General features: G+C 39.1%; 1 protein-coding gene across 1 annotated transcript in view; it reads left to right on the top strand.

The window, feature by feature from the left end:
* Positions 1 to 280: 280 nt before the first annotated feature.
* TRPC3 (transient receptor potential cation channel subfamily C member 3) overlaps positions 281 to 26,549 on the top strand; it is a 41,324-nt gene continuing 15,055 nt past the window's right edge. Inside the window, exons 1-4 of the mRNA XM_074589136.1 lie at positions 281 to 630; positions 9,535 to 10,306; positions 18,931 to 19,116; positions 26,207 to 26,371. Of these exons, the coding sequence (XP_074445237.1) occupies positions 410 to 630; positions 9,535 to 10,306; positions 18,931 to 19,116; positions 26,207 to 26,371 (1,344 nt within the window). The 5' untranslated portion in view covers positions 281 to 409. The remainder of the gene's footprint in view (positions 631 to 9,534; positions 10,307 to 18,930; positions 19,117 to 26,206; positions 26,372 to 26,549) is intronic.

Here is a 26,549-nt window from a genome sequence, read left to right on the forward strand (position 1 = left end):
CGTCCCCTCCTCTCCGGAGCGCTCGCCGCGGTAGGCGGCTGCTCCTCTCTGCCTCGGCTCGTCCCTCTGCCTCAGTAACGATGCTGTCCTAGCGAGGGATGATGACAGGGAGAGGAGAGGGGCAGAGCCGCCGCCGCCGGGAGCACTGTCTCTTCCTCGCCTCCCCGGCACTTGCCGGCCCCGCATCGCGCCGCCTTCCTGACGGGCGGCAGGAGGAGAGGGCGGAGGGGCGGCTGTGGTTTTATGGTGAGGGTTTTATCCTCTCCAGGTGCTCTGTCCCCCTCCGGGCAGGGCTGTCCTCCTCCTCGTCCTCTTCCCGCCTCCTTCCCCACCACACACACTGCCGGACGAGGCCGGCCGGGAGCGGGAACAGCCGGCACCGCCGCCGCTGCCTGAGGGGACCCTGACCATGTCGAGCAAGAGCAGGAAGAGCAAGGAGCAGGGGAGAGTGACCTTCCCCCCGCAGGAGGAGGAGGAGGAGGGGGCAGAGGAAGAGGAGCAGCAGCGCCGGCGCCGCGGCTGGAGAGGCGTCAATGGGGGGCCGGAGCCCCCTCCGCCACCTCAGAGAGCCGTGAAAACCCTCCGGGAACCCTACGGCTACTACCCGCCCCCTCCCTTTGCCAGCACCATGTAAGTCGGGCCCCGGGGGTGGATTAAGAGGGTGCTGGACGGTAACTCGCCCGGAGGAGCCGCGGGGGGACCGGCCGCCCTGTCCCCCTGGCGAGTTGTCCCCCGGGCCGGGCAGCCGGCGCGGGGGGACCGGTGGAAGGAGGTGGGGGCGGGCCCGGTTTGCAATGGCTGAGGTGAGGAGAATTCGGAGAAAGTGCCGTGAGGGGATGGTCCGGTCGCTACCTGACCCCGGCCGCCCCGCTCCCTCCTCCCCAGCCCCTCGGCTCTGTTCCTTCAGGAGGCAGGCACAAGAGATTTCATCTCTTTCTTTCTTTCTTCTTTTTCCTCCCCCCCCCCGCTAGTGTCATAGCTGCCGAGAAAACCTAACTATTGGCTCAGCCAAGCTTTGTAGAGAACCCATTGCACCCTTCAGTACTAGCAGCGCTAATGCATCTCTCTCAATTTTTTTTTTATTTAAAATCTAGGCTGTGATAAAACCAGACTCCCCACAGAAATCTAGGACACCTGTGCGGAAAAGCCTCAGTTCTTGAGATGCATCTTATCCTGTTTGATGTTGTCTTTGGAAATTTCAGTTTGTTGTTGCTTAAGACTTAATCATATATGCATATAAATACTGACCATGACTAGACTTACTGCTGGAGAGATAAATTCAATTTTACTAATAGGAATGTTAACTTTCTTTTCTCTGACTTATAAAATGTAGGTTGTCCATGAATTATTCACTTATTTTTATAACATGCTGTAGTTTAGATAGACTCACTTCTGAGGATTACTTGAGTATTTTATACTTTCATGATGATATTTAGTTCTTAATTAAATATTTTAATTACCAGATGACAAACACTTTATTTCAAGTTTTAAGATAACATATTCAGCATTTATAGAAGCAGCCTTAATTAAAATCACCCTAGAGACAACTGTAAAGTACAGAAATAATTAGAGTAGCGCTTAGAATGGGATAACCACAAATAAAAGTGGTTTTTACCATCCCAGTGCAGAAATTCTTCACAAATACCTTGCACCCAGCAGTCCAGACTTCAAGCAAAGAAGTCTTTCGCACGTCTTTAGCTGTCTGAAAGTTAGTTGCACGTAAATTGTTTGTCTGGGCTCTCTCTGTAGTTGATGGGATGAGAGAGGAAATAGCAGTGGGCAAGCCAGCGTCATCATTTATCTTCTTTCTTGAGGTGCCTGTCTTTCTCCATTCACCATAAAAAGAGCCTAGAGGATTAGTTTAGACTTGGACACTTTATTTTTAGACAGTTGAAGCTAGCTCAGATGAATTGTGAGCTACGAGTCCTCAACTTCTGGATCCCATTGAGGATAGTGTCCTCTTAGAACTGTTGGCATATTCCTTTCTTTAAGAAATGGGTATTATGCCACCAGGGACTAAAACTAGAGTTCAGTTTGCACAGCTATAGGCATGTGAGCCTGGAGTGAGCTCTGTCTGTTGGAATTACTTCCCAGTATATAATTCTTGTGATCCTGTCCTGGGAATCTGTGACAGCAGTGATTGCGAGCCACTGCCCAGTGGACAAAGGGCTGACATTAATCATTGTAATAGGAGTGTATTGAACTGACGGGGCATTAGAGGCAAAAGACCCACATTTCCCCTGTTATGTGCCCATGGTCATCCTCGGCATAGCAGTGGGATTTTTCTTATGGAGTAACATTTTGTGTTTGGTGCTAATGCCTAAAATCACAGTGTATGTTAACAAAACAAGCAGGAATATCAACTTGCTCATAATGTGCTTGGATTGACACGCGTAAGGCTTCAGTGTGCACAAAGTGAGTATGAGAATCCTTGACTGGAGGAATTTGTAGTCTAAATATTCAGTGCTGACAAACAGTGCGAGGGGAAAGAGGCAGGAAGATGTGACGTAGTTTGCACAAGAAGATGCACTTAGTTGGTATTTGAAACGTCTTCACTCTGAAAGCTGTAACCTGCACAAGGTGCCTGTCAATGTACAGCTGGCTCCCTCCTGTGCCACATATTGCTGGAAAAAGTAATTAACCTCAGATTCCCACTAAGACTGCAGGCTGGATGTAATACTTGTTTCACAAGGTACTATATGTCCCAGTGGGAAAAATGCGGACAAAACCTGTAAATTAAATGTAGTAGGCATTGGATGCCTGATTTCCTGGGTCTCTCTGAAAATCATGGCTTGGTTTCCTGAGCGGAATGACAGAACACACATAAAGGACTGAATGTAAAAGGAACTTTAAAATACTTTGTTGCCACAAGCCTGTTAACTTGGTTCTTTCCTGGTTAGATGTTTGCTTTTTTCTGTGTGTGCACGAATGCACTCCTGTCGTCAAAACATAGTCCTTTTTTTCCCCTCAGGAATTCAAATGGTTGGTGTTTTCTGTTGAGGAGTTAGTGAAGAGTAATGGTAGGAAAAAGCTCTGCATAATTTGTGGGGCAGGAGGGGAAGAAACAAACTGCGTGTACACCTCCTGATAACCTTGTTGTGTTTTGTTCCATTTTTTGACTAATCCTTTCCAGTTCGGAGCCAGAACTTCTGTGAGCTGACACGAGGGCATTTTGGATGATGGATTGTGTCCTTTCAGACCAGTGGGAGAGCATAGACCTGAGTCAGATCGTGCAGCTGGCCTGATTTATGTTCTGCTGTTCAGCTGAATTAGCCTCCCTCTTCTGGAAAGCCCAGGCAGTAGTTCACAGAAGGAAGTTCCCATTTCATACATTTTAGATTTGGTGCGGGGATTCCCAAATTGTGTGGAACATGTGCAAGCTTCGATGCAAACGTGTGAATGTGACACTGTTTTATACTGGTGAAGAAACAAATTTACCAGCAGCCTCTTGTGGCTGTAGCAGAGCTTGGAGGGGTGGCAAAGCCTTCCTTTGGGAGAGACAGTGAGGCTGGGGGAATTGCCCCTCTAGCACTGCTCGTGGCCCTGCACAGAGCCAGGAGCTGCGACCTCACATGGAACAACAGTCTTTTGTGTGATGGCAACAAAACAAACATTTGAGACCACTTAGTTTAAGAGATCTCAGGAGCCATGAGCTAAAAGGCTGCTCATATGTATGTGCATGTCTGAGCACTTACTTTTGAGAGTAAGGCAATGATCATTCTTTAATTTTAAAACTGGGACCTCAGAGGTTACTTTTGGCAGAACAGGAGGCATAATCCGCATCTTCTGTGCGGCTGACTCCAGTGGTGTTGCTTTTAAATGTGTGTGTGCATCAGTGTTTCAGTGATGTACCTATCTGAGCTGTCTATAATCACTGGACTCCATTTCCTTTTCAGGGCTAGAATAGAATCAAGATCACTGATGTTGTACTGCAGTTTAGCAGTGGGGTAAACTGCCTGTAAATTGTTGAAGCCATCTTCTATTGCATTTAATAGTTCAGGGAGAATAACAGTCTGTTCTTCAGTACAAATGTTAGAAAATGACTACAGATCTGGGAAGGCCCAGAATAAAACCTCCGTTTCTCCAACTTGTCTCTCTTTTTTTGTTGTTTTTTTTTTTTAATAGCTTATGCAGTTTGCATTGTTAAAAAATAGACTTGGAAACAATATTATAAATCTTTTGAACTGCTGTTGACGAGATAATGAAAGAACACAGGGGATTCTCAGGTCAACTTTTTGTGACACGTTTCTGTCCTTATGCTAAAATTCTGAAGGTTTGAATGCAAAAGGGGATGGGTAGGCTAACAGAGCAGAAATCTGTAATTGAAATAATCCATGGTAGAAGCAGAGGAATCATAATGCTTACTCCAGTCCTTTGGAGTTGCTGTGCTGCTCAAATTTCTACCCTTGTACGTAGGAGTAACTGTCCAGGCAACAATACGATGCAACGTAAGGTCATAGTAAACGTGATGGATACAAAACACAAGACAAGTGGACATTGCTTATTTAATGGTAATTTTTAAAAAAAATATTTATTATTGCACATATGAAGGTCATACATTTTAGATGAAAATATTTAAGGTAAACATAAATATGTTGTAATGTGGAATAGTTTTTTGTGTCTTATGGCATTACCTGGTATATAACTAACCAGTTAGTTGATCAGAGTGTACCTAACATTGCTCTATCCGAAAGCTTGTGATACTTCTCATTAGATACAGGTCTTGAAATATGGTATACTCCTTTAGGAGCCATGGCCTTGCTAAATGTGAGAGTTCTGCTGCAAAGCTGAAATGGAGGTGTCATGCTTTCGTATTCTTCAGCAAGAGGTTGACTTAGGGTCCTGTCACATCTTGGTGGATTGTTAGTCATCTTATAGTAAGTTATGTTCATTTATGGCTATCACTGAAGCTACTGAGAGGTTGCCTAAGTAGGAAGCAGTGAATGAGATTTAAGCTGGCTAGTGGTAGCTGTATACTTAAGGAAATAAACTTGTAACTTAACACCATCCTTGTTTTATACTGATGAATGAATGAATGATTCTGAAGGTTGGTGTACCAACCTGGAAGTTTCTGAAGTTCTTTCTTGCCAGTGAAGCTCTTCAGTTCCTCGAAACAAGCTGCCTACGTGGTGCATGCTCAGGGCCAAGTGACATGTGTCCAGATGTGGTAGAATTGGTGTACTTGTTTAACATGTTTGCTCTTCTGTGCTTCCATCCTTCTTATTTGTGCTGAGCAGAAAACAGAGGTTTGAAGCTGTATAGACCCCTTGGCAATTTTTCTGCTGTAAAGTGTGACAAATAGCTGGGGGGAAAAAATGGAGGGGCTCAGCTGCTGCTTCATGTCAGCAAAAGGGGACTGAGTTGTGTCCTCTCACTCCCATAGTGTAATTATACAACTTGTGTACTAGGACTAGAACTTAAGATTGTGGTGTATCTCTGATGAAAAATTAACACTAAATAATTGGGCTTTTTTCTTACTTGGTGCTCTTGTGGCTTTTTTTTTTGCTGTGTGTTCTACAAATTTTTATTTTTTTCTGTTCTTTCAACTATTTAGAGCAGTTGGGAAGAGCAGCATCACGATTTCCATCTCTCTTTCCCTCTTTTAATGTAAGTTGTCAGCTCCTTACAGAGACAAGGTTGAGAATATGGACTTTAAAGACTTTAGGAATAGAACACAAATAATTAATGCACACTTGGTTCTATTTTAATCGTATTTTTAAGCCAGTCTAATGATATTTAGAGATGTGACTTGAGATTTTGTTGTTTTAATTACTTCAGCTGGCAAACATTACATGTAAAATGTGCTGAAAACAGTTAAATAGTTAAAACTAAATTTTTTACCATTTGCTTCATGCTTTGGGATAGCTTGAAAATAGTTAGATGTAAGAAGAGGAGCACAGAAAACCTAACAGGAGACCTTGTACCTGATGCTTCTTGCTTGCAGTGTTCTGACCAGAGCTGCGCTGGCTTCAAGGTCTTTGAATTTGGTGAGGTAGGGAGGTATGGATGAACAGAACAGTCTGAACCTAACTGGTTGTGTGGTGCTATACAAGATTTTTTGCCTTTTTTTTTTTTTCAGGAGGTCTTGACAATATTTTAATCATTAAAATATCAAGCAACTTTCATCTTTATTTTGAGAAGATAGTGCAGTTACTTCAAATATATAATTTCTGTCACAGGATTTATAGCTAAGGAAATTTTCCTTATTGGGAAGATATTCTAATACCACACCTTGAGAAGGATATATCTCTTTTTACGGAAAGCGAATGAGTCACCTCAGTCAGACAGTGGGTTTAGAAAGAAAGATAAATAGAAAATAAGTGTCATATTTCAAAATATTCTGAAAAATTACACTGAATATATAGGGGAAAATGTATTGTTATATATTTCATAAAAGATAAATGAGATGCAGGGTGGCAATTTAGAGCCTTCTGAAATCAAGAAGTCAGTATGAGTCAATCTGTTCTCTGTCTTTTTTACTTTTTTTAATATACATATTTTTTCTTTATAGCTTTACAGTAAACAAATTTCTGTAGCTGTATGTTTTTAGATGTGGAGGAAGAATAGAAACATAACAGCATAGCAGACAATAAGATCTTGTTTAAAAGGTAACTGTGAAAAGACAATATTTCTGGTTTTACTTCTGATTTTGTTGGGGAATAAGGTAGTAGCATACTGTGGCTGTTCGCCATGCGCGCTCTGGGCTTAAATCTTTATATCTGAGTACTCCCAAATGTGAAATATGCCCGAGCTTAGAGACATTAAATCAATTCTGTGTTTAAGAGAATCCCAAATCCCCTCTGTTATGCAGCCTTTTTCATAGACTTAGAGTACAGAAGTTAAAAAAAAGAAAAAAAAAAGGATCCTGTCGTGTTTGGCAAAACGGTTTTGGCACATACTTCAAAAAGTCAATACCAGTTAGCATTGCTTGTACTGCAGTGCCACCCAGGTCATTTCTGGTAGTCCAGAAATACCAACCACAGATGAAAATGTAAAAATATGAAATGCATCATCCCAGGAGAGACCTGCCCTTGGCAATGAGTATTACAATCCCTTCACTTGGTCTGCAATGGAACTGCCCATTTGTGTTAACTGAAATGTTCAAAGCATGGACTAGCTTTTACTATATTAGTAGCTGTGATAAAGTGATTAAGATTTTATGTTTTGCTGAATTTATTACAACTGATGCAGATAGCTGGAATGCCAGACATATTCTTATAACCTGAATGGAATTAGTTATGCCCAAAGGAAACCGTTAGGGCTAACATTGCTGCATATGGGGAAATCCAGTGATGTCAACAGGCATATTCTGTGCAGTGGAGATACAACTAAGCTCATTGTTGAAAGATCACACAAAAAATAAAGATGACTGCATTTAGAAGAATGTTTCTCAGGTTGTGGATTTGATCCAGCAGCAATTAGGATATGCAGCTTTTGAAGCTGCCTATGCAGGTTCCACCATGTTCACTTAAATGTGTAGTCTTTGTGTGCGCCAAAGGTGTGTGTGTCATTTTTCCATTGGTTCTGTCCTTTTGCAGACTGACAGGGTTTGCTTTAAAAGGGCTGTTTAATATTATGTTTTGCCCTCAGCATTCATTATGTGGACCCACATCTCTGCTAATGCACATTACCTGGCTTTTGCACTGAGGGTAGAAGGATTAATTTCCTCTTCAGTTTTTTCTGTCTGGCCTTTTACTCTTGTATCGGAGTTTTTCACTGAAGTGAATAAATTAATTTTCACAATGCTCTTGTAAAATGGGAGCCAGCTGCTCTTTTTTTATAGATGAGGAGCAGAGACACATAGGACCTAAGGACCAAATTTGAAGTTTATAGGGCCTGTCTCTATGTAGCTTATATATAGTGTTATATGTATTCAAAGCACACCCTCCATTAACTCCTATATTGTTCCATCAGCTGCAGTGGTGTTTCTGTGCCCATCAAATCAGCTCAAGTGATCTCTATCCCTCGAGCTAATGGATTAACTGATAGCAGCTGGAGGCTGTCTTTCTCAGTATTGAGCTGGACTAGAAAGGAAAGGGAGATTGCTGATAGGTTTCACATTTATTTGCAGGTGGTAGCGAAGGAAGGTTCTGGTATCCTGAGTACCTTTTCAGGCCTTTGGCCTCTGCTCTGGCAGGTGTACATAAATACTTCTGTTCTTCACCCAGCTGTGACCACTTCAGCTTGATGCCATCTATTCTCTTGTTTCAGACTTCTCCAGGCGATTGTTTCCTGTTGTTTTCTCCAGCTAGGTAGTATCTGCTCCTCAGCCTCTTGTCCTAGGTCCCTTTTTTTTGCAGCTCCTGGTCTCGCTTCTCTGAACCTCCTCTCCCCTCTCTAGTTTCCTTACTTAGCTAGATCCAGCTCCGCATCTGATCTGTCTGTTCTCTCAGCACGTTCCTGTTTGCTCTCCTCTGCTCTCAGCCAGCATCTTCACTGGTTCATAATCCCAGTTTCTGTGTTTCTGAATTGGCTTGCCTACCCTTTCTTTTCTGCTGCCCCCCTTCTATTTTCTCCTTCCTTCTTCTTTTGCAATTGGTTTTTGAGGGGAGTCCACAGCTTCCCCAGTTCCCTTTCCTAAACAATCTCACTTTCCTACACCCATGTTTCCTTTTTCCAGTGTAGCCTTCCATTCCAATTTACGTTTTCATTTAATAGCTCTTTGACTTTCCTGTTTTTCTTGATTGTATTACGAGAGTGGGTGAGGCTTTTTAAAAATATATAGATGTTCATGTAATGATATTAGATAGCTTGTTCCTTTCAGCTCCTGAAGTGGTAGATGTATAATAGAAATAGGCCCAACATAACCCACAGCATTGCAGGAGTCCAGCTAGGGTGAGAGCTGATCCCAGTCTACACTAGATTGTGCCTGGTGTCTGGAATCTGTGAGTAGTTTAGGTACTAGCAGCAGGAAAGTCTGTTGCAAATGTGTGTGAACTGTTGTTTTTCAAAGATTTATAATTTGACCAAGTTGACTCGTGAATAGAATCTTTCAGATTTGGTTAATGTTTCTAGTAGTAACACTAGAAGGCGTGAGATCAGGCTTCACTGTGTATTGCTTGGCAAGATGTCAGGAAGAAAACTTGTTTTCACCTCATTTATGTGAACTACAATACAGTAAGCATAAATATTGCCTTCCTTAAACCATCATCTTGAATGACTATGGTGGGTAGTGTTAATTACTATTGAAAGTAGTATAGTAGATGTGTTTTAATTTTATACATATATACTGAAGTGAGTTGGGAAGGATTTCTGAAGAGAAGTGATGTCTTACATAAAGTAAAAAAATTTAAAAATAATATTGACCATGCTAACAAAACAGAAATGGCCTGTGATACTGAGCCTGTAAATGTCTTTAGATTGCAGACCAAGCGAGTATGAAAGCAGAGAAATCACAATAAAGAATACTTCTTGTCAATAGATGGGCAAATGACAAGAGACAAAATAAGTCATTGTTTTTGTAGCAACAGGAGAACTGGAAGCCACAAATAATCAACACAATGAAATTCTGTTACCTTTTTGTTTTCTCATTAGGTACATTGAAGAAAGTCCGTCTCTGAGACGCATGACTATGATGAGGGAAAAGGGAAGGCGACAGGCCATTAGAGGCCCGGCATTCATGTTCAATAACAGGGGCACCAGTCTTACGGCTGAAGAGGAGCGCTTTCTAGATGCAGCAGAGTATGGGAACATACCTGTGGTGCGCAAAATGTTGGAGGAGTCAAAAACACTGAATGTCAACTGTGTTGACTACATGGGCCAAAACGCCTTGCAGCTTGCTGTAGGGAATGAACATTTGGAAGTGACAGAACTTCTGTTAAAAAAAGAGAACTTGGCACGGATTGGAGATGCCCTGCTGCTCGCAATCAGCAAGGGCTACATTAGGATAGTGGAAGCAATTTTGAATCATCCTGGGTTTTCAGTAAATAAGCGACTGACTCTGAGCCCTTGTGAGCAGGAGCTCCAGGATGACGATTTTTATTCCTATGATGAAGACGGTACTCGCTTTTCTCCAGATATCACTCCCATAATTTTAGCTGCCCACTGCCAAAAATACGAAGTTGTGCACATGCTATTGATGAAAGGAGCAAGGATAGAAAGACCTCATGATTATTTCTGCAAATGTAATGACTGTACAGAGAAGCAAAAGCATGATTCTTTCAGTCATTCTAGGTCAAGAATAAATGCATACAAAGGACTGGCTAGTCCGGCGTATCTGTCTCTCTCCAGTGAAGATCCGGTACTCACTGCTTTAGAACTCAGCAATGAACTTGCCAAGTTGGCCAACATTGAAAAAGAATTCAAGGTAATGGTGTTTTGGTGTTTCTCTCTGTCTTTGTTTTACAGTTGCTGCTACTTCATGATGTCCTTAGATGCTTGAAATTTTTTCCTGTGTCTTTACTTTTTCAATTGCAAATGCTTTCATGATATTTATTGTATCTCTTGTTCTTAATTTGGAGTTTTCAATACAAAAGCCTTTAAAAAAGACATTTTAATGAAATTAAATTGCTTTTGCACCTAATGTGTATGGAGAAAATTGGAAAAACAGACAGTATGTATTCTGATAACGTTGCAGCCGATGGAAGACCATTTTGGTTGCTGTAGCAGACTAAGATCTTTTTTAGTTACAAATGCTGAGTAGCACAAGCGCAGAAAGCAGAAACGTTACGCTTTTATTGAGCATACGGCAGCATTGACCTTATCCCCTCTTTTTTATTTGTACCAATTTTGAATGATGGCTAATTGTTAAGAATACAGAAAGTGGGGGGGGTTGTCACACCTTTTAGAAATGTTAATTGTTCAAAATGAGCCATTAGACTGATTACAGATGTGGGTTGTGTTACCTGTTTTTGAGCTGTATCTGGTTTAATATGTCAGTGCCCTGACTTTTCGTTATATTTCAGCTTCTCCATCAGACAATTAATGACTTAGTTACCTGTTGCCCAGTGCTTTTTTTTATTTTAAGTGATTTTGCAGTTCTGTTGAATGCCTTGAAAGTACAGTAACACCCACATCCTTGCCCTCCCCTTCCCCAACCCCACCAAAAAATCAAACCCCAGTAGACTGCGTGTAATAAGAAAAACTTGGCTTGGGGAATGACAGATTGTTCTCAGTGAGTAATGATATTAATAGCATTCTATCTAGTTTTAGCAAAAAATTTAATGGTGTTCTGCAGGATCAGTGTTGGGTACCACTTGTTTGTTTAATATTTTCGCAAATGATCTGAGAGGCAAACAATGCATTAACCTTTTCAAACAGCAGCAAACATTGCTAACACTGTGAAGTACTCAGAAGAAATATACATCAACCTGGAGAAATGTAGTCAGAAATTAATAAACTGAACTTTACCAGACAAGGAAGAAACAATTTTAGAATCCTGAGAAAGAATAGCTCCAGATATAGCCGACTGAGTAAAAATATAGTTTTAAAATTAGGTTTCAGTGCTGAGAAGGATTCATGTATTAATACCATGCACTAATAAAGTGTAAAACTCATCTTAAACCTTTCCTCTCCTTCCTTTGCTGAAGGATCCCCCTCATATCATGCTGCGTATTGTGTAATTTGGCAAATGGATTGAGTGCTTCCTCAATGTATTTATTCAGGACTGTAAGAAAAATGTCAGATTTTCTTTTTCCTCTGCTGAAAAAGTACTGAACTGGGAAAGCTCTTCGTGAACATAAAATTGAAGAAATAGAGAATTTTGTCATAGGCATAGACCCTGTTGTCTTGCGTGCTTCACACAGTGAATTGCAGGTATGTGCCTCATTTGGAGCCGTTATAGAAGGTTAAATCTCTGATGTGTATGAGTCAGTCCTGTTTATCATTTATTCCTTCTCAACTAGGCCAACCTGAGAGCCACAAAGTCACCAGAATTGTGTGCCCAAGATGGAGATTTATGGGTTTTTTGAACAACGCTTTGGTGGCTGTGCATACAAACCTTCCACCCCCACCCCTTTTTTCTCCTGCAGTTTCTTAGAACTTTTCTTCTGTGTTGGCACCTTTAGAAACGCTACCATCTGTCTTTTTCTTTGTGATGCTGCATACAAATTTTGTTATTATACCTGTGTCCAGAAACACCAGTGGGCTTAGGGACTCAATTTAAGTGTTACGCAACTCCCTAGAATCTCAAAATACAATCTCTGCCACCAAAAGCTAAATTAAGGCAAGCTGTATCATGTTTTTGTAAGGGGAGGATGTAGGTGATTAGAGTTGAATAAAAAACTTTCAGTAAAAATAAAAATTCATGGGCAGTTCCTGTATCACAGGTACTAATACTGTGAATACGAATTTAATCAGAAAAGGAATAGCTTGAAATTTTGGAGGTGAAAAAGCGATGTTTTTTTGTTGGACTTTTAATTTCAAACCCAGAACTTAAAAAAAAAAAAAAACACTTCCATTTAAAAAATATTAAATTGTCCCAAAATAAAATATTCTGACTTTCAATTTCTTCTTTTTTTTTTTTTCTTTTTCTCCACTGTTTGGCCTCTATTTGTTGGTATTTTGGGATGCCTAAGAATACAAGAAATCCACTATTTTTACAGATTTCACTATTTTTGGATAGCACTTATGCAGCTGCTAACCTTTCCAGGTGTATGAAGTAATTCAGTTTTGGCACCTACAGTAGAAATTATTTCTGGGTCCTTGCTAGTATGGAAATTCCAGGTTCTCATAGAAATCAAGTCATTCCAGTGAAATAATTGTTCTCCTTATTGACCTCATATCTCTTTTCCTTCTGATTCTTATGTATTTCAGGGCGTTCCTTCTGTTTCTACCAAGGCTGGTAGGAGAATTTCTTGTTTTCCTCTGGCATCAATGATTGGCCGCCCTTCCTGGGAAGAAGGGGTAGTGGAAAAGGGAGGGAGAGAGGAGGAAAAAGAAGCAACAAGGATTTTTTTTAGCATCACCATAAACCAAATTCAGGAAGTGCTGAAATGTCACGGCTGATGGCATGACTGTGTATTCCACTGGGGCTGTGGGCAGGTATGATGGGGCTGCTCATGGCATGGATGTACTATGAGATGCCACATTGAGAACTGTAGAGGTAGATCAAGGAGAAAGCAAGCAACGCTTCTGTGTCTTACAGAAGGCCATCGTGGAGCTTGCCACATTTGATACAAATCCAATTTGTAACTGTTCAGTGCTTTCTTTTCTACAGATATGTCATCTGAATGTATCTTGCTCGTAACTGTGTGCTTTGTCATGTCCCAGAGGAGAAGGCTTCTAGTCCGACTTTCACATTCCCTATGAGGCAGAATGACTGATGGACTTCTGGTGCACTCTCCTTTAGGATCATTGCTGGAAACGCTTAACTATTCCAATCAAATTCAATCTATAGCACAATGCTGAGCAGAATTGTTTCAGGGTAAAGAAAAGTAGACAAATGGACAAGTCTGTTTAAAGAGACTTTTGATGATATTAATTATTTATTCTTAGTATATACGGTATATTAAGGCCCGTAGCACTTCCTGCGCATGCTTGCAGCAATGTATTTCCTGTGTTCGGAGCGCTCGTACAGAAAATACTTTTCTAGGTGGTTTTCCCACAGAGAATATATATAGGGTGAACTTGTTTAAAAGTGCCTGAGAGCAAAGCTCCCTAGTAAATGCTTGCTAAATTGAACCTTACATCTTTTGCATATGCAAAGTCCTGTCTGCCTCTATCACTTATGATGTACGCTAACAAATTCTGATGTTCATGCGCAAGCCTGAGTTTGTACAAGTGTATTAGAAATGTGGGAAGGTGGCTTAGGACATTAATTCATGACAGTCAGTTCGCCATGAATATTAAAGAAACCTTATTTATTACACTGATTTTAATTTTTTTTTTTTACTTTCCCTTCAGAAGTAAGGAGGAATGATTCAAAGAAACCAGTGAACCCTCATTTTTCCTGGAACGTACAAGACGTACACAAAAATAAGTACTGAAAATGAGTAAAAATAGATGGGGAAGCTGGAGCCCTAAAGACCATTTCACTCTACTTCTTTCATCCCCAAGCTTCCTTACTTCCTACTCCTTTATGAAATCCTTTTTCCAAGCTGCTGGTGCTCCTTTTGCTTTATTCGTCTATTTTATTGTAGTTTCTTCTTGAAACTTTCTCTTTTTTGTTCTTTGCATCCACTTGTTTTCTTCCCCTATTTTTTTCTATTCATTTCCCTCTTTAGATTTCCTTTTTTCTTGTCTCCCTTTTAAGTGTTTGCCTAATTGTCTTTACGGGTTTTTTTTTCTGTGGTGTTTTTTGTTGTTTTTTTTTTTACTCTCTGTCTTCCTCCCTTTAGGTTCTTTATTGCATTTTCTAATCCTGATAAAGCATGGCTGGTTTGCCTGAACATGTTGGTGACTCCTATTTAGGTCTGGAAACCAGCTAAGGGAACAGCAGAGACTATCAGTGACTGGCTGTCAAAGCAGTAAAACGTCATTTTAGTGGCCAGTATAGCAGCATATCATCCCTGTGGCCAGCACAGGAACTACAGTATTTCTCTTACCTTCCTTGGTGATCCTAGTCCCCATTCCAGAGGTTGACAACAGGATTTCAGATGGTGGCAGTAATTTCAGTTTGTTTTATCTGAGTCAAGATTGCTAACAAATTGTAAAAAAAAAACCCCTTCACTCTTACATACCTACTGCTATCACACCAAGTTTCAGTGTATTAAAGCAGCTGATTAGATTCTTTCCTGTCAGGTTTTTAGGGGTGTTTTATATGGAGTAGAGATAACTAGAAAGAAAGCAGCATTGTTGATGAAGTTCTGTGTCTAAGATGCAAAACCAGAATTCTGCTTCACTCTGGACTACTTCACCAATTTTGATTTTTCTACGGGATTTTATAACAAATGGGCCGGCTCAGAAAGTGTTTTCAAAGTGTATCAAATCTTCTGGTTCAGTTCCTTTCTTCTGTTGGAAAGGACAAAATCTGTTAAGTTAGAAAAAGTTATGGAGTGGTGTTTTACTAGCATCTGTCTTCATGGGTGGTTGGAGATCTCTGAGGTGTACTGCTTTGTACCTGATAGACTGGCTAGGGAAGCTCAGTCTGGAACTGTTTTTTGTCTTAATGTAAAAAAGTGTTCATTACCATAGTTGGAAAATCATATTTTCCAATCCCTGTAGCACCACAAAATACGTTGGAATACAAATATCCCCAATTTTTATGTTTTCTTGTTCTTCTGTTTTTAGCAGACCCTGGCCATTGCGGCTACTGTGGGTTACTAAAGTTAATGGATATTAATCCTCCCCCCTGAGAACTTTAAAACTTACTGCACAGTGATGGGAGAATTTTTAGCAATCAGAACAGCTGATGGAACTTTCCTTTGGAGTCACCATAGAAAAAAAAAAAAAACAGGGCAAGGTAGTTAAAAAGCCACATAATAGTCTCAGTGTACTAGCTAAGTACAGAAATACTGTCCTGTGTAAGCAAGCTCAGTTCTCCCAGTGGAAATTGCACTAGCTGATAATCATGTCAGAATATGTCCCATCATAGCAAGGATCAAAAAGATCGTAGTACCACTTTATATAGGATAAATCCCTGTTCCCAGTTTTGTTAAAAGATCATACTGAAACCAACGGAAGATGTGGACGTGCATCTAAAAGTGGAATCTGTCAGTGTTCCAAGTAAATTTACATAGTGTTATCTCAGCTGAACTAACAAAGAGTGTTCAAGCTTGATCTACGTTTAAGTCCAACTTTTAAAAGGACAGGGCCTAGATCCATAATCATTAGTGCAATTATGTGCTTGATTTGCATATACAGTTCCTGTAGTTATATATGCAAACTGTCTATGTATGTGATCTCAAAACAGCCATTTAATACTCAACATAAATCTATGATAGCATATAATATGTGTGAACTAGTTATGCAGTTGTGCATAGACACAATCCATGGTGCTTACAGGAATGTGGCTCTCAATAGAAAACAGATACATGCATTTTGTTTGACTGTGTGTAACTGCTCAGTATAAATTTTCTTTGGAATAGTTAAAAATCTTATGGGTGAAATCAGCTGAAGATTTTTGTTCATATGCTGCATTCTTTGAATAAGTTATGTTCTTTGTCAAAATTCCAGATGAACTTATAAGGTAGTCTTTAATGTTATGAGTGAGAACAGAATATGCAGAGTTGGACAGGCTGAGATCCAACCATGGATGTGTGCCAGAGTCCCCTGAAACTGCTCGTGAGACACAGTTCTGCAATTCCAGTCATCATCAGTTGTCCATTATATACCAGTGTTGGCTACGGTATCTGTGAAATGCAGAATCCGGGTTGATGTTTTTGATCTTACAAAGATGTATGTGTAACTGTAAATTTTTTTGAGTGCGCTATCATTTAAAATGATTTAGCTAGTAAAACCAACTGAATTATGTTGTGAATTAATTGAAGAAGCAATTCATTGCTCAAGGAAACAGCGTCCCTTCATTATGACAAAAAATAGTCCAAGAACCCCACCATATAAGCAGGTCTATCGGTGCCTTACTCTGTTTGGTGTTCCCCTGAAGATTAGCTTCACGTTAAAGAATTGGCAACTTCCACAGCATGTAGCATGGCTTGTCAAATATGGATACTCCACACGGGGAGTTCTGGTAGCCTTGTTTAGGATGTGGAAGAGATGTGTGATCTGGTGGCTTCATTTGAATCTTCTCAGAAGTAAGCAGAGGCATATGTAGGTAATTGAGACTGCAGATGCTGGTTTTTGCTATTCATACAACACCCTAGAGCTAGAAGATTGATTGAGAATTGGTTCCCACGGTTACAGTGTGGTTAGTATTTGTCTGTTTAATTCTGTAAAGCAATCCAATAGACTGAGATAAATTTGATTTGCTAATACATAAGTAGAGACCTGGAGAGGGAAATCTAACGAGTTTTCCTAGCATAAGATTCAAAGTCTGAGTCAGATATTAACAATGCACATACTGGTTTTCAGCTCTTGTAACAGCATTTGTAAGTAATGTAGCCTGTATTTAATCCTTAAATTTGACAGAATAAGATTTAATCCATCGTATCTTTAATCATTATGCTGTATCTGATGATTATTGTGGGTTTTGCTCAGCCATCTCAATAAATGCCTTTAGCCATAATGAAATATGTAGCAACTCTTGCTTGAAATTGGAAATTTAAGGGAGGGTGATTAAGTTCTCACATAATAATTCTGTTCTGAAAACAATATAAACAGTGTTAAGAATATAGGACTCTAATAAACTGAACGTGCGTATTGGTTTTGGCTTTTAGTCTCTACTTTGTCTTCACTGAAGAAAATTTCCATCTTCTCTTTACGTTTTCTTACCTCTTTGTAGGATCTGATGTCTAATCACTTTCACATCTTTTACTTAAAAGCCTTCTCTGCATTTGGACCTCCATGCTTATAAGTACATTCCACTCCCTTGACTAGCTTTCTGATAAGACTTTGCCTTTTTAAAAGTCCTAAATCGTAGTCATACATATGCTTACTAATCCTTTCACTGAGTTTAATCATGTGTGCCTGTATTATTTTTATAATTGGCTCTTCTGTACTGTTCTCTTTGGTTACCAAAACCAAATCTAAAATAACCTAAATCCTGTTGTTTCACTGACAACTTTAATTAGTCATCTATGACCAACAGAAATAACTGGGTCCTGTTCAGGTCTGTGATTAGAACTGGTTATTTCCAAGTCTGTATCTGGGATGTTAGTCTTCCATAATAACACAATTCCTAGTAGTATTTGTTTGTCTCCAGTAATGTTTCATTTTGATTCATATCTGAATCTGACCTATGGGATTGATAGCTGATTCTTGCCATTATCCTATGCAGCCTCTTTTTGCATCTCTTCCCAAAATAATTTGAAGCTACTGAGAGCACAATGGTTTCTCTATCCCATTTTATAGATGCTAAGTTGAAAACTAGCAAAACTAGTAGTACAAGGAGGTAAAAGTTACTTAGGCAAGGGGGGAAAAAGCGAGGGACTTGGGCGGGGGGAAAAATGAGCTAAAATAAGAAGATTATGGGGGCAGAAGCAGTAAGGAAGCATTTTTGAGAAGACAGAAACCACAAAGGAAAAATCTGTACCCCCCCAAAAGTGATTTAAAAAAAGGCAGTGTCTGAAAATGAACAGTGAACACACAAAAATGGAGAGACAGAGGACTCAGAGTAGTTTTTTGGTGGCCTAGTGGGGGAAAAAAATGAAGAAAAGCTGTGGAGTAATTGAAAAAGAAGGCTAAGCTATTTTCAGTTGGGCACTGAAACAATTCATACAACAAGGTAAAATTGGCAGGTTCAGTCAAGTTTCCTCCTCCAACTATAGCCTCATGTGAGGAAATCAGAGGCTGCATCTTGGCTAAAGAAGCCCTAGAAATCTGCTCGAGAAGACGTGGACGCATAAATGAAGACCAAGGTTTCTATTGAAGTAGATACCAGTTAAGAGCTTATAGGCAATGTCACAGAGGTAGTGGAAGACATATACAAGCATAAACAAAAGTGCAAGTGAAGATTTATGTGTGCATGTTTTACAGAGTTATCTTAAATTTTGAAATGTAGCCACAAATGTTTTGTCAGAAGAGAGGAGATGAGATAGATGGAAATATATTTGTAGGCTGGGAGGCAACTCTGTAAGAATTATTTTATTAATTGTCTGCAAAGTTTTTGCCAGGGTGAGGTTAGTATTTCAAGAGTTCTGGTCCTGGTTTGTTTGCACAATTCTTATTTATCTGTTCAACTTCCCCTTGCTGCCCATCTGCTGCTATGTAATATTCCCATGCTCTGTTGAATAGCTCTCCTCACTTTCTGTGTCAGAGGAAAAATGATTCCGCTATACAAGAGCTCTGTAATGTCTGATACTCTCCTAACTTGACGTACTGTGTAACAGTCACACACACTATTAATTTTTAGCAGCTTGTCCAGGTTCTTTTCCCTTGCCATTGACTCTTAAGCGTGTTCGTCATGGGCTGTTTTCTCTCACCCTTCTGTTTCAGAATGATTATCGGAAGCTGTCTATGCAGTGCAAAGATTTTGTGGTTGGTGTTCTTGATCTCTGCCGAGACTCGGAAGAAGTGGAGGCCATTCTGAATGGGGATTTGAATTCTGAGCCGGTTGAAGCGCAGAGACACAGAGCATCGCTGAGCCGTGTGAAGCTGGCCATTAAGTATGAAGTCAAAAAGGTAACTCCTCATAGCCAATGCTTTCAGACATAGTAATAGGAACACAGTGTCATCTCATTATTCCACAGGTGTTATGAAGCAGTGGTCAGATGCATTACTGAGATACAGTGTGTATAATCAAGATTCTCACAAGGCAGAAGCTGGCAGAAGGGGACTACAGTGAAGGAATTTAGTTTAATCTACTTTCCACAGCTGAGAATTGGCAGGAGATTTTAATTACATAAATCAGCTGGGCTAGCAAGGTTATACACAGTTGGTCAGATCCTTCTCCTGATTAATCCAAAAGACAACATTTCAGTGCTCGGCTTTCACTCAGTGAAAGTAAGGATGTATCTTCCTGCCAGTCTGTGTGATAATATCTAATCCGAAGAGAAGGCTGTATTGGCAAAAGCGTTGGTTTCAACTAATGAAAAGATCTGGTCAGTTCATAGTTCTTTTTATTACCTTTGCTTTCTACCTTAAGTAACTTAATTGGGCAAGTAAATTTTGGAAAGTAAGTCTTGCAGCTTTCTACTAGTGTTTCTATCAACATATAGGTCTTTTTTTTTTGAAGAAAAAAAAAAGGCTTCCTTTTCCCACTTTGGAAAGGGAAGAGAAAACAAAACATCTAAGTTGTTATTAAGTATATTATTTTTTTATTTATTTCAAAATATGACAGTAAATCAAAGAGCTCATCTGCAACTGTGTGGGTTGTAGTGAGAAATTCTACATGATTACCATGTGTGTTCCTTTAAAAAATACTTTAAAATTCAGTCTGAAAACGTATGAAATATATTTGTGGCTATTTAATAAGTTCATTTCCGTTCTTCATCTTTGCACCTGTATTTATCAGTGTTCTGTAAAGTGCAGTATGTTTTCAGTTGATGCCTCTCAAAGTAGTTTTTAATGAACAATTTTGTGAATGAATGTTATGTGTTAAAAAATGGAGCTGTGTATCACACATTTGACATAATGGATATCCGTTTATTGCAACAGTTTTCAATATATAGCTGTGATGTTCTCTTCCAGATCCCACTACCCTAGCACAGCAAATAGGTCTGCGTCCTACTGTGAGAGAACTCAAGAAATACAGCAATGCCTATGTATTATTTACAGCTACCTATTTACATGTTTAGCATCACTTCCATTCTTAACAGCCATTATAGTCTCATCATCTCTACAAGAAGTCATTGTGTCTTTCAGCATAAATAACACTGTATTCTGTGGCCACCTGTTGAGCCAATCTGCCATATAAAATGAATTGTAAGCAGCCTGCCAGGACAACTGGGAGATGTTGGTGTTTATTATGTCCCCAAAAGATGGTTAACAAAAACTGCAAATGCAGATCCAAAACAGCAAATCATTGTTTCCAATAAAGAATTGATCTATAGTACATAAATGCAAATTAATTACCAAAATTCAAGGCAAAGATATACAAGTATTAAATTAATTAAAAGGTATGGAACAGGGAAAGAATCAAAGTGTGTAAGCATGTTGCCATATCTAAATAACACATGAATTCTTTATGCTGTTGCATTTTAATGTGTACCAAACCTTTGCTGAGATTCTTGTCTCAGCTTTCTTGCTGAAGACTGTGGTTTTCTTCCAAGAGGATGTTGTCACTGATGAAATTCATTGCTGAGCAAAGGGCCACACAGGTCTGTTAAGAATAACAAAAATCTGCATAATCTGCATAGTGGGGAGGAAAAAAAAAAAAAGACAATTCCACGTAGCAAACTTTGTTCTCTTCACTTGCAAGAAATTAATTAGTTGCAGATAAACTCAAGGTTTTGGCTCCAATTCATGACAAATACACTTCAGAACCTACAAGACTAATGAACTTGGTGGAAGGAAATAAATAGATGGTGCAGAGTTGTTATCATATTCATACATGTGCTGTTCCATGTAAATGGCCGTTCCAGAGGGCATGACAAGGGTTGAGCCAGGAAATGTCTCTGCCACAATGGTGGTTTGATGCTGGGACTGGCTCCGTTACAACTGTGGCAGATTATAGAGATATTCTGACTGTAGAACAGATTCAGACATCCACATGAAATGCTTTCAACCCTATAGCTGTAGGAAGCAGATAAGGATGTGGCTTATGTTTCTTCACGTTCAGTATTTCTAGCTGGGCTTCTGGGTCAGCTACATTAAGGTCAGTTCACTGTTGCAAATAGCACAGCCAAACAGAACTGCAGGTCTATGAAATGGTTAATAAGCCGTATGGCCTTTTCAGAGGAAGGAGAGACAGGAAAAAGCATATGACAAGTGAGCAAATGTGCTCAGAAGTTCACTGCTAGGGAAATGGAGTTTTTAATTCTATTAGTAATGAAACTCTTGCACTCAGTACCCTGGGCACTGCATTAAAGACTAGCCCATTTTGTAAACGCAGTATGATTTTTGAGGCTAAGGTTCAGACTGAAACTGCAGCCCCAATGGTGACAGATTAAGGGAATTAAAAAACCAAGAAAAACTAGTTAGAACAAGTAGTCTTGCTCCATATGCTGAATTGCTGCTGCAGTCATGCTTTTAGTATTGTACCTTAACTCTGTCTTCAGATTGCCAATAAAATTTCAGAGAAGTTGCTGACACCAGGCCAAGTTCTCCAGTTCTTGCTGAGATAAAAATCAGAGTGGAATTTCCAAGTGAAATCAATAAGAGTTTGACTAAAATCACAGGATTTAATTTTCAAACAGTGATGTTTCAAATAAGAAAGAAGTTTTAAAAATTCTCTTTATGTTGTGTGTTTGTGTATCAGAGCATGCCAGGATCTGTTCCTGCTAGGTCTAAACTCACTCATCAGGATGTTGGGAAAAAATAACATTATAATCACTCTTAGTCATGCAGAAAAATATTTACATACTGATGGCTTGGTGTATGGTCATGAAACTGAATGCATCTGGAGTGTTACAGTCAATTATGCCCAGAAAAGCAGCTAAATTAAAATTAGGATTATTTATTTTTTTAGTGACCAGCTATTGTCCTCATGCGTCTTTGCCCACTGGGGTTTGAACTGGATCCTAAAATATTATATAAATGTGATAATATGATCAACATGTAATGAAAAGTAAGAAACTGCATGGAAAGTAGGATGAGAGAAGAGAAATGCAGAAGGAACAAGCTTGTAGGGTGATGTGATTGGTAGGTGAAATATGATTTGAATCTACTGTCCATCTACTGATGGAGCTGGGGGGGAGACAAATGGGGTAGGGGGAAACAGAAGAGGTTGCAGTTGCTGGAAGTAAAACCTATAAAATCATAAATTCAAGTATTTCAGCAGAGCTGGAGAGAAGGATGAATTTCAGAGCTTTTATAGATGGGAGAAGTGACACGAGTTGCTCTGAGGGCTTGGAAGTGGTACAGATAGTGCAGTTGCCAAAGTTACATAAGTTGCGAAGATCTTGAGAGCCCTTAGACTTACTGCCAGAGAAGAACTTGCTGTAACCATTGGCATCTTACTCACTAACTCCTCCCTTTTCTGGGGAAAGTTATAGCACAGGCAGATCTCCGCTTAGCATCAGATCAAAATGTTGATAGGCCAGGAGGAATAAACCAGCACAGAGCTCTGGATGAGATGCAGGAGGCCCTGTGGGCTGGTTCATTGCCCTAGGCAAGCTCCTTTGCTGTTTCTTCCCATTCCCTCTGGTAATTGGAGGAATGATGTGGGTGTTTCTTTTCTCTCCTCTTTCCTACAGTTTTAAGCCTGCTTTTTAAAAATGCCTTTGTAATTTGAAATAATTTTTTATTTTCCTGTCTTTGGCCACAGTTAATCTGCTATGGGATTTATCCCTTGATATCCTGAGTATCCTGAGAATGAAATTTATCTTAGCAAAAGAAGAGACCGGGGCCATATGTCAGAACACAAAAACACACAAAAAACAGTCTCTTTTTTTTCAAATGGACCAGGCTGGCAGTTCTTATGGTGCATAAGCTTCAAAGGTGACAGCCTAATATAAAGAAGATAAACATAGTTCAGGTTGACATTAATTTTTTAGAGACTTTAAAATCTTTTTATGTATTTCTGTTGGCCATTCCACTATAGGTACAAATTGTGTTAATATGTGTTCATAATGAACCATCCACCAAAATAATTTGGGAGTTTCATTTTGGAGCAAAGTAGATTAAAATATGAAGATTGCTTCCCTTTTTAATGTTCATGCAACATCTTCAGATTCCTTCTTTTGAGACTTAAGGTTCCCTGTTTTCATTGCCAATTATTTAATTTGATTTTTTTTAAAGAAGTCTGCCCTATTGTACTACTGTATGCACTTTTTAATGAGATTTGGAATATAAATGGAGTTTTGCAGGCAAGACCTGGCAAACAACAGTGTATATAGTACATTATGATCTCAACTGAGTACAAAGGATAATAAAATGGATATCCAAGGATTACAGTAATTTTTTTTTAAGTACAAGCAACTCTGATCAAATCTCACTCTTAATCCAACATGGATTATCAGAGTTATCAGAATTATTTTCAAATCCTTTTTGTCCAACTACCTAGCATCTTTACTCTGATTTAATAGTTATTGTTGACCAATGCGACAAATAAATTACCAGATTTCTTGAAAGTGCTGTGATAACTCGGCTGTTTACCCTCGTGCTTAACTGATGTCGCACATGCTTTTGTGATGTGGCAGTATCACAGGACATGGTATAATAGTAATAGGGATAAAGATGAGTACAATAACACTTCAGAAATGGACTTAACCAGAAATGTAAATATAATGGCAAAGAACGTAGGGAGCTGTAGAATACTCCTTCCCTCGCATCCCTTATGTTTCTTCAGTAGCAGCACCCAACATGGACTACACACTCCTCCTGGTTACACAACATGATCCTGATGGAGTGGCTGCACCATCTCCTCTGTCCCCAATGCTTCATCCTAAATAAGTACAACAGTGCTTTAAAAACAGAGCAATACATGCTCACCCTTCAGCAAACTCAACCAAGAGTTGATTTTTAGTAAAGTAAAACTTAAAGTATATCTAAACCAATGCAGTTGTTGGCAGCATCTTGTTTTATCGTTCCATAATTAATTTGGGAATCATTCCCTTTCCCTGTGAATGTACTGAAATTTTACTGAAACCAGGAAAGTAACATTTGCTTGTATTTGCTGCATAGGAGAAAGATGGAAGTTGACTGGTTTTTGGGTTTTTTTAGTGGGTACTATATCCTTAATATGTGCCAGTTTAGTATCTTAATGTTTCAATCTCTGCTCTGTTTCAATTTTGGGATGCTTAGGGAAGAATTTGTGGAAGCAAAAGACCAATGAAACTTAGAAAAAAGTCTCGGGAGAGCAAGTCTGTGTTGTGATAGCTGTCTGAGGAGAAGTTGAATGTTAATCCTAAGACTGTTTTTCTGATTGTCTTTTCATAACTAGATCCTGATAAATTCACTTGATGCCCTATTTCTTTGTCTTGATGTCTTTCTGGCTTCCTTCCCCTTGTTTTAAAGCACTTGGTTACAAAAGTCCTTGATGATGTCTTGACTCTAATTAGTTATGGTCAGTTGAAATTTTACCATTGACTTCACTGGGCATCAAGTTAGGTCAAAAAAAGGTAAGTGTATTCAAAAATCATCTTTCAGGTGTCCATGTCTGAGAACAAGAAAAGTAAATATCAAAATTTGAATGTAGGGTTGAACATTCCAAAAATGGCCCGACACTCAATGTATTGAAATTCGATGGTAGCTGTGTATGCTTAGACTACTCACAATCATGACATTATTGCTTAAATTCCTGAATATTATCTTACAAAATTAAGTACTCAAGTTTGAAAATGCCAACTTTTGGTCATTTATCAGAGACTATATTTATTCAGATATTTGTACGCATCTACTCTTGCAGTTTCTTCTATTATGTTTGATACCTTTAAGCCCTTGTGCTATAGAAATAAATAAGCAAATACTTAATATCGATAAATAATAATGTAAACTAATCAGCAAAGATAAAAGGAACACCTTATAAAATAATTAATTAAAAATAAAATTCTCTTGCTCAGAAATCACTGAAATTTTTATATTTTTAGTCAAAGTATACCCCTCAGATCTTATTTGAGCCTTCTGCAGTGTGTTGTTAAGCTGTTAACAACTCATTAAAACACAAATAGCATAAGACTCTATAGTGATAACAATCTGTACATTCAGGTCCTTTAGAATCTTAAAATGGTGAAAAAGGAAAAGTTATTTTTGAAAACTGTCAAATTTGAAGATTTAATATTTTTCAGCTGAGATGGTATCAAAGGCATGAACTTAGAGAAAATACAAAACTGCATAGCAAAATACAGTCTATTATAGAGTCCTTAGAGCATCATCAAAATCATAAGCTCATGTTTTCATCTGCTTCACAAAATGGAATTTCCTTATATTACTGAATGCTAAATTTTATTTTTCACAAAACATAAAAATGTAGTAAGTGGCTTCTGATTATTTTTCAAATCCCAAGTTACATCTAAGTAGAGGTGATAGCTCTATTGATAGCACCATCGATGGTAGTAAGAGAGAAGAAACCCCTTTAATATTCATCTCTGTGCGTTCTGGTGAGGTTTAAAATTCTGTGCTGTACTCGTTTCATTTATTTGTTGCCTCAGTAAGTTTTAGACTGAAGACATATAGATGGTTAAGGAGGTATTTGGAATCTTTGTCAAAGAACCAAATCAAATGGCAATGATGTTTGAGGAGGTCTGTGAAGAGCATGTGCAGGAATGGGAGAGGCTAGCGGTGGATTATGATCAGACCAGAATTTTCAGTTTCTGCAGGAATTCTGCATGTACCTTCAATCAGTGTGATTTGCTGAGAAATTGTTGGAAGTTAGGACTGAGGTTCAACTCTGACTGGGTCCAGTTGGGCATGTGAAGCTGTTCGAATAATGCATAAAAGGTTTCTGTCAGTGATGGCTGTCCACATGTGCAACCTCATCCCCAAAGTGCTGCTTTAAGTCGTCTCAGCAGTTTCTTCTTTATTTATTAACCATTATTTTAAAGGAAAGAAGAAAAAACATGGTTCTTAAGGTCTAAATTAACACAGATATTTAAGGTGATTGTGATCATGTATGTAGCAGTTATATAACTCTTTATATAATATTTCTTTTTCTTTCTTTCTTTTTCTTTAGTTTGTGGCCCATCCAAACTGTCAGCAACAGCTACTGACTATCTGGTATGAAAATCTCTCAGGATTACGGGAGCAGACCATAGCTATCAAGTGTCTGGTTGTGCTGGTTGTGGCATTGGGCCTTCCATTTCTAGCCATTGGTTATTGGATTGCACCATGTAGCAGGGTACTGAATTTTATAAATTACGTATCTTGTACTATTCTGGGAGCTGTTTTTCTATTTCTGGCATTCAAAACGCAATATTGTACCTCTAATTCTGCTGCTTCCAAATTTTAACTAATTAATGATAATTTTAGTAATTTCTACTCTTGATCCAAGAGATACTATTTGTTTTATTTGCACT

The sequence above is a fragment of the Larus michahellis genome, chromosome 5, assembly GCF_964199755.1.
Source record: "Larus michahellis chromosome 5, bLarMic1.1, whole genome shotgun sequence".
NCBI classification, from domain to species: domain Eukaryota; kingdom Metazoa; phylum Chordata; class Aves; order Charadriiformes; family Laridae; genus Larus; species Larus michahellis.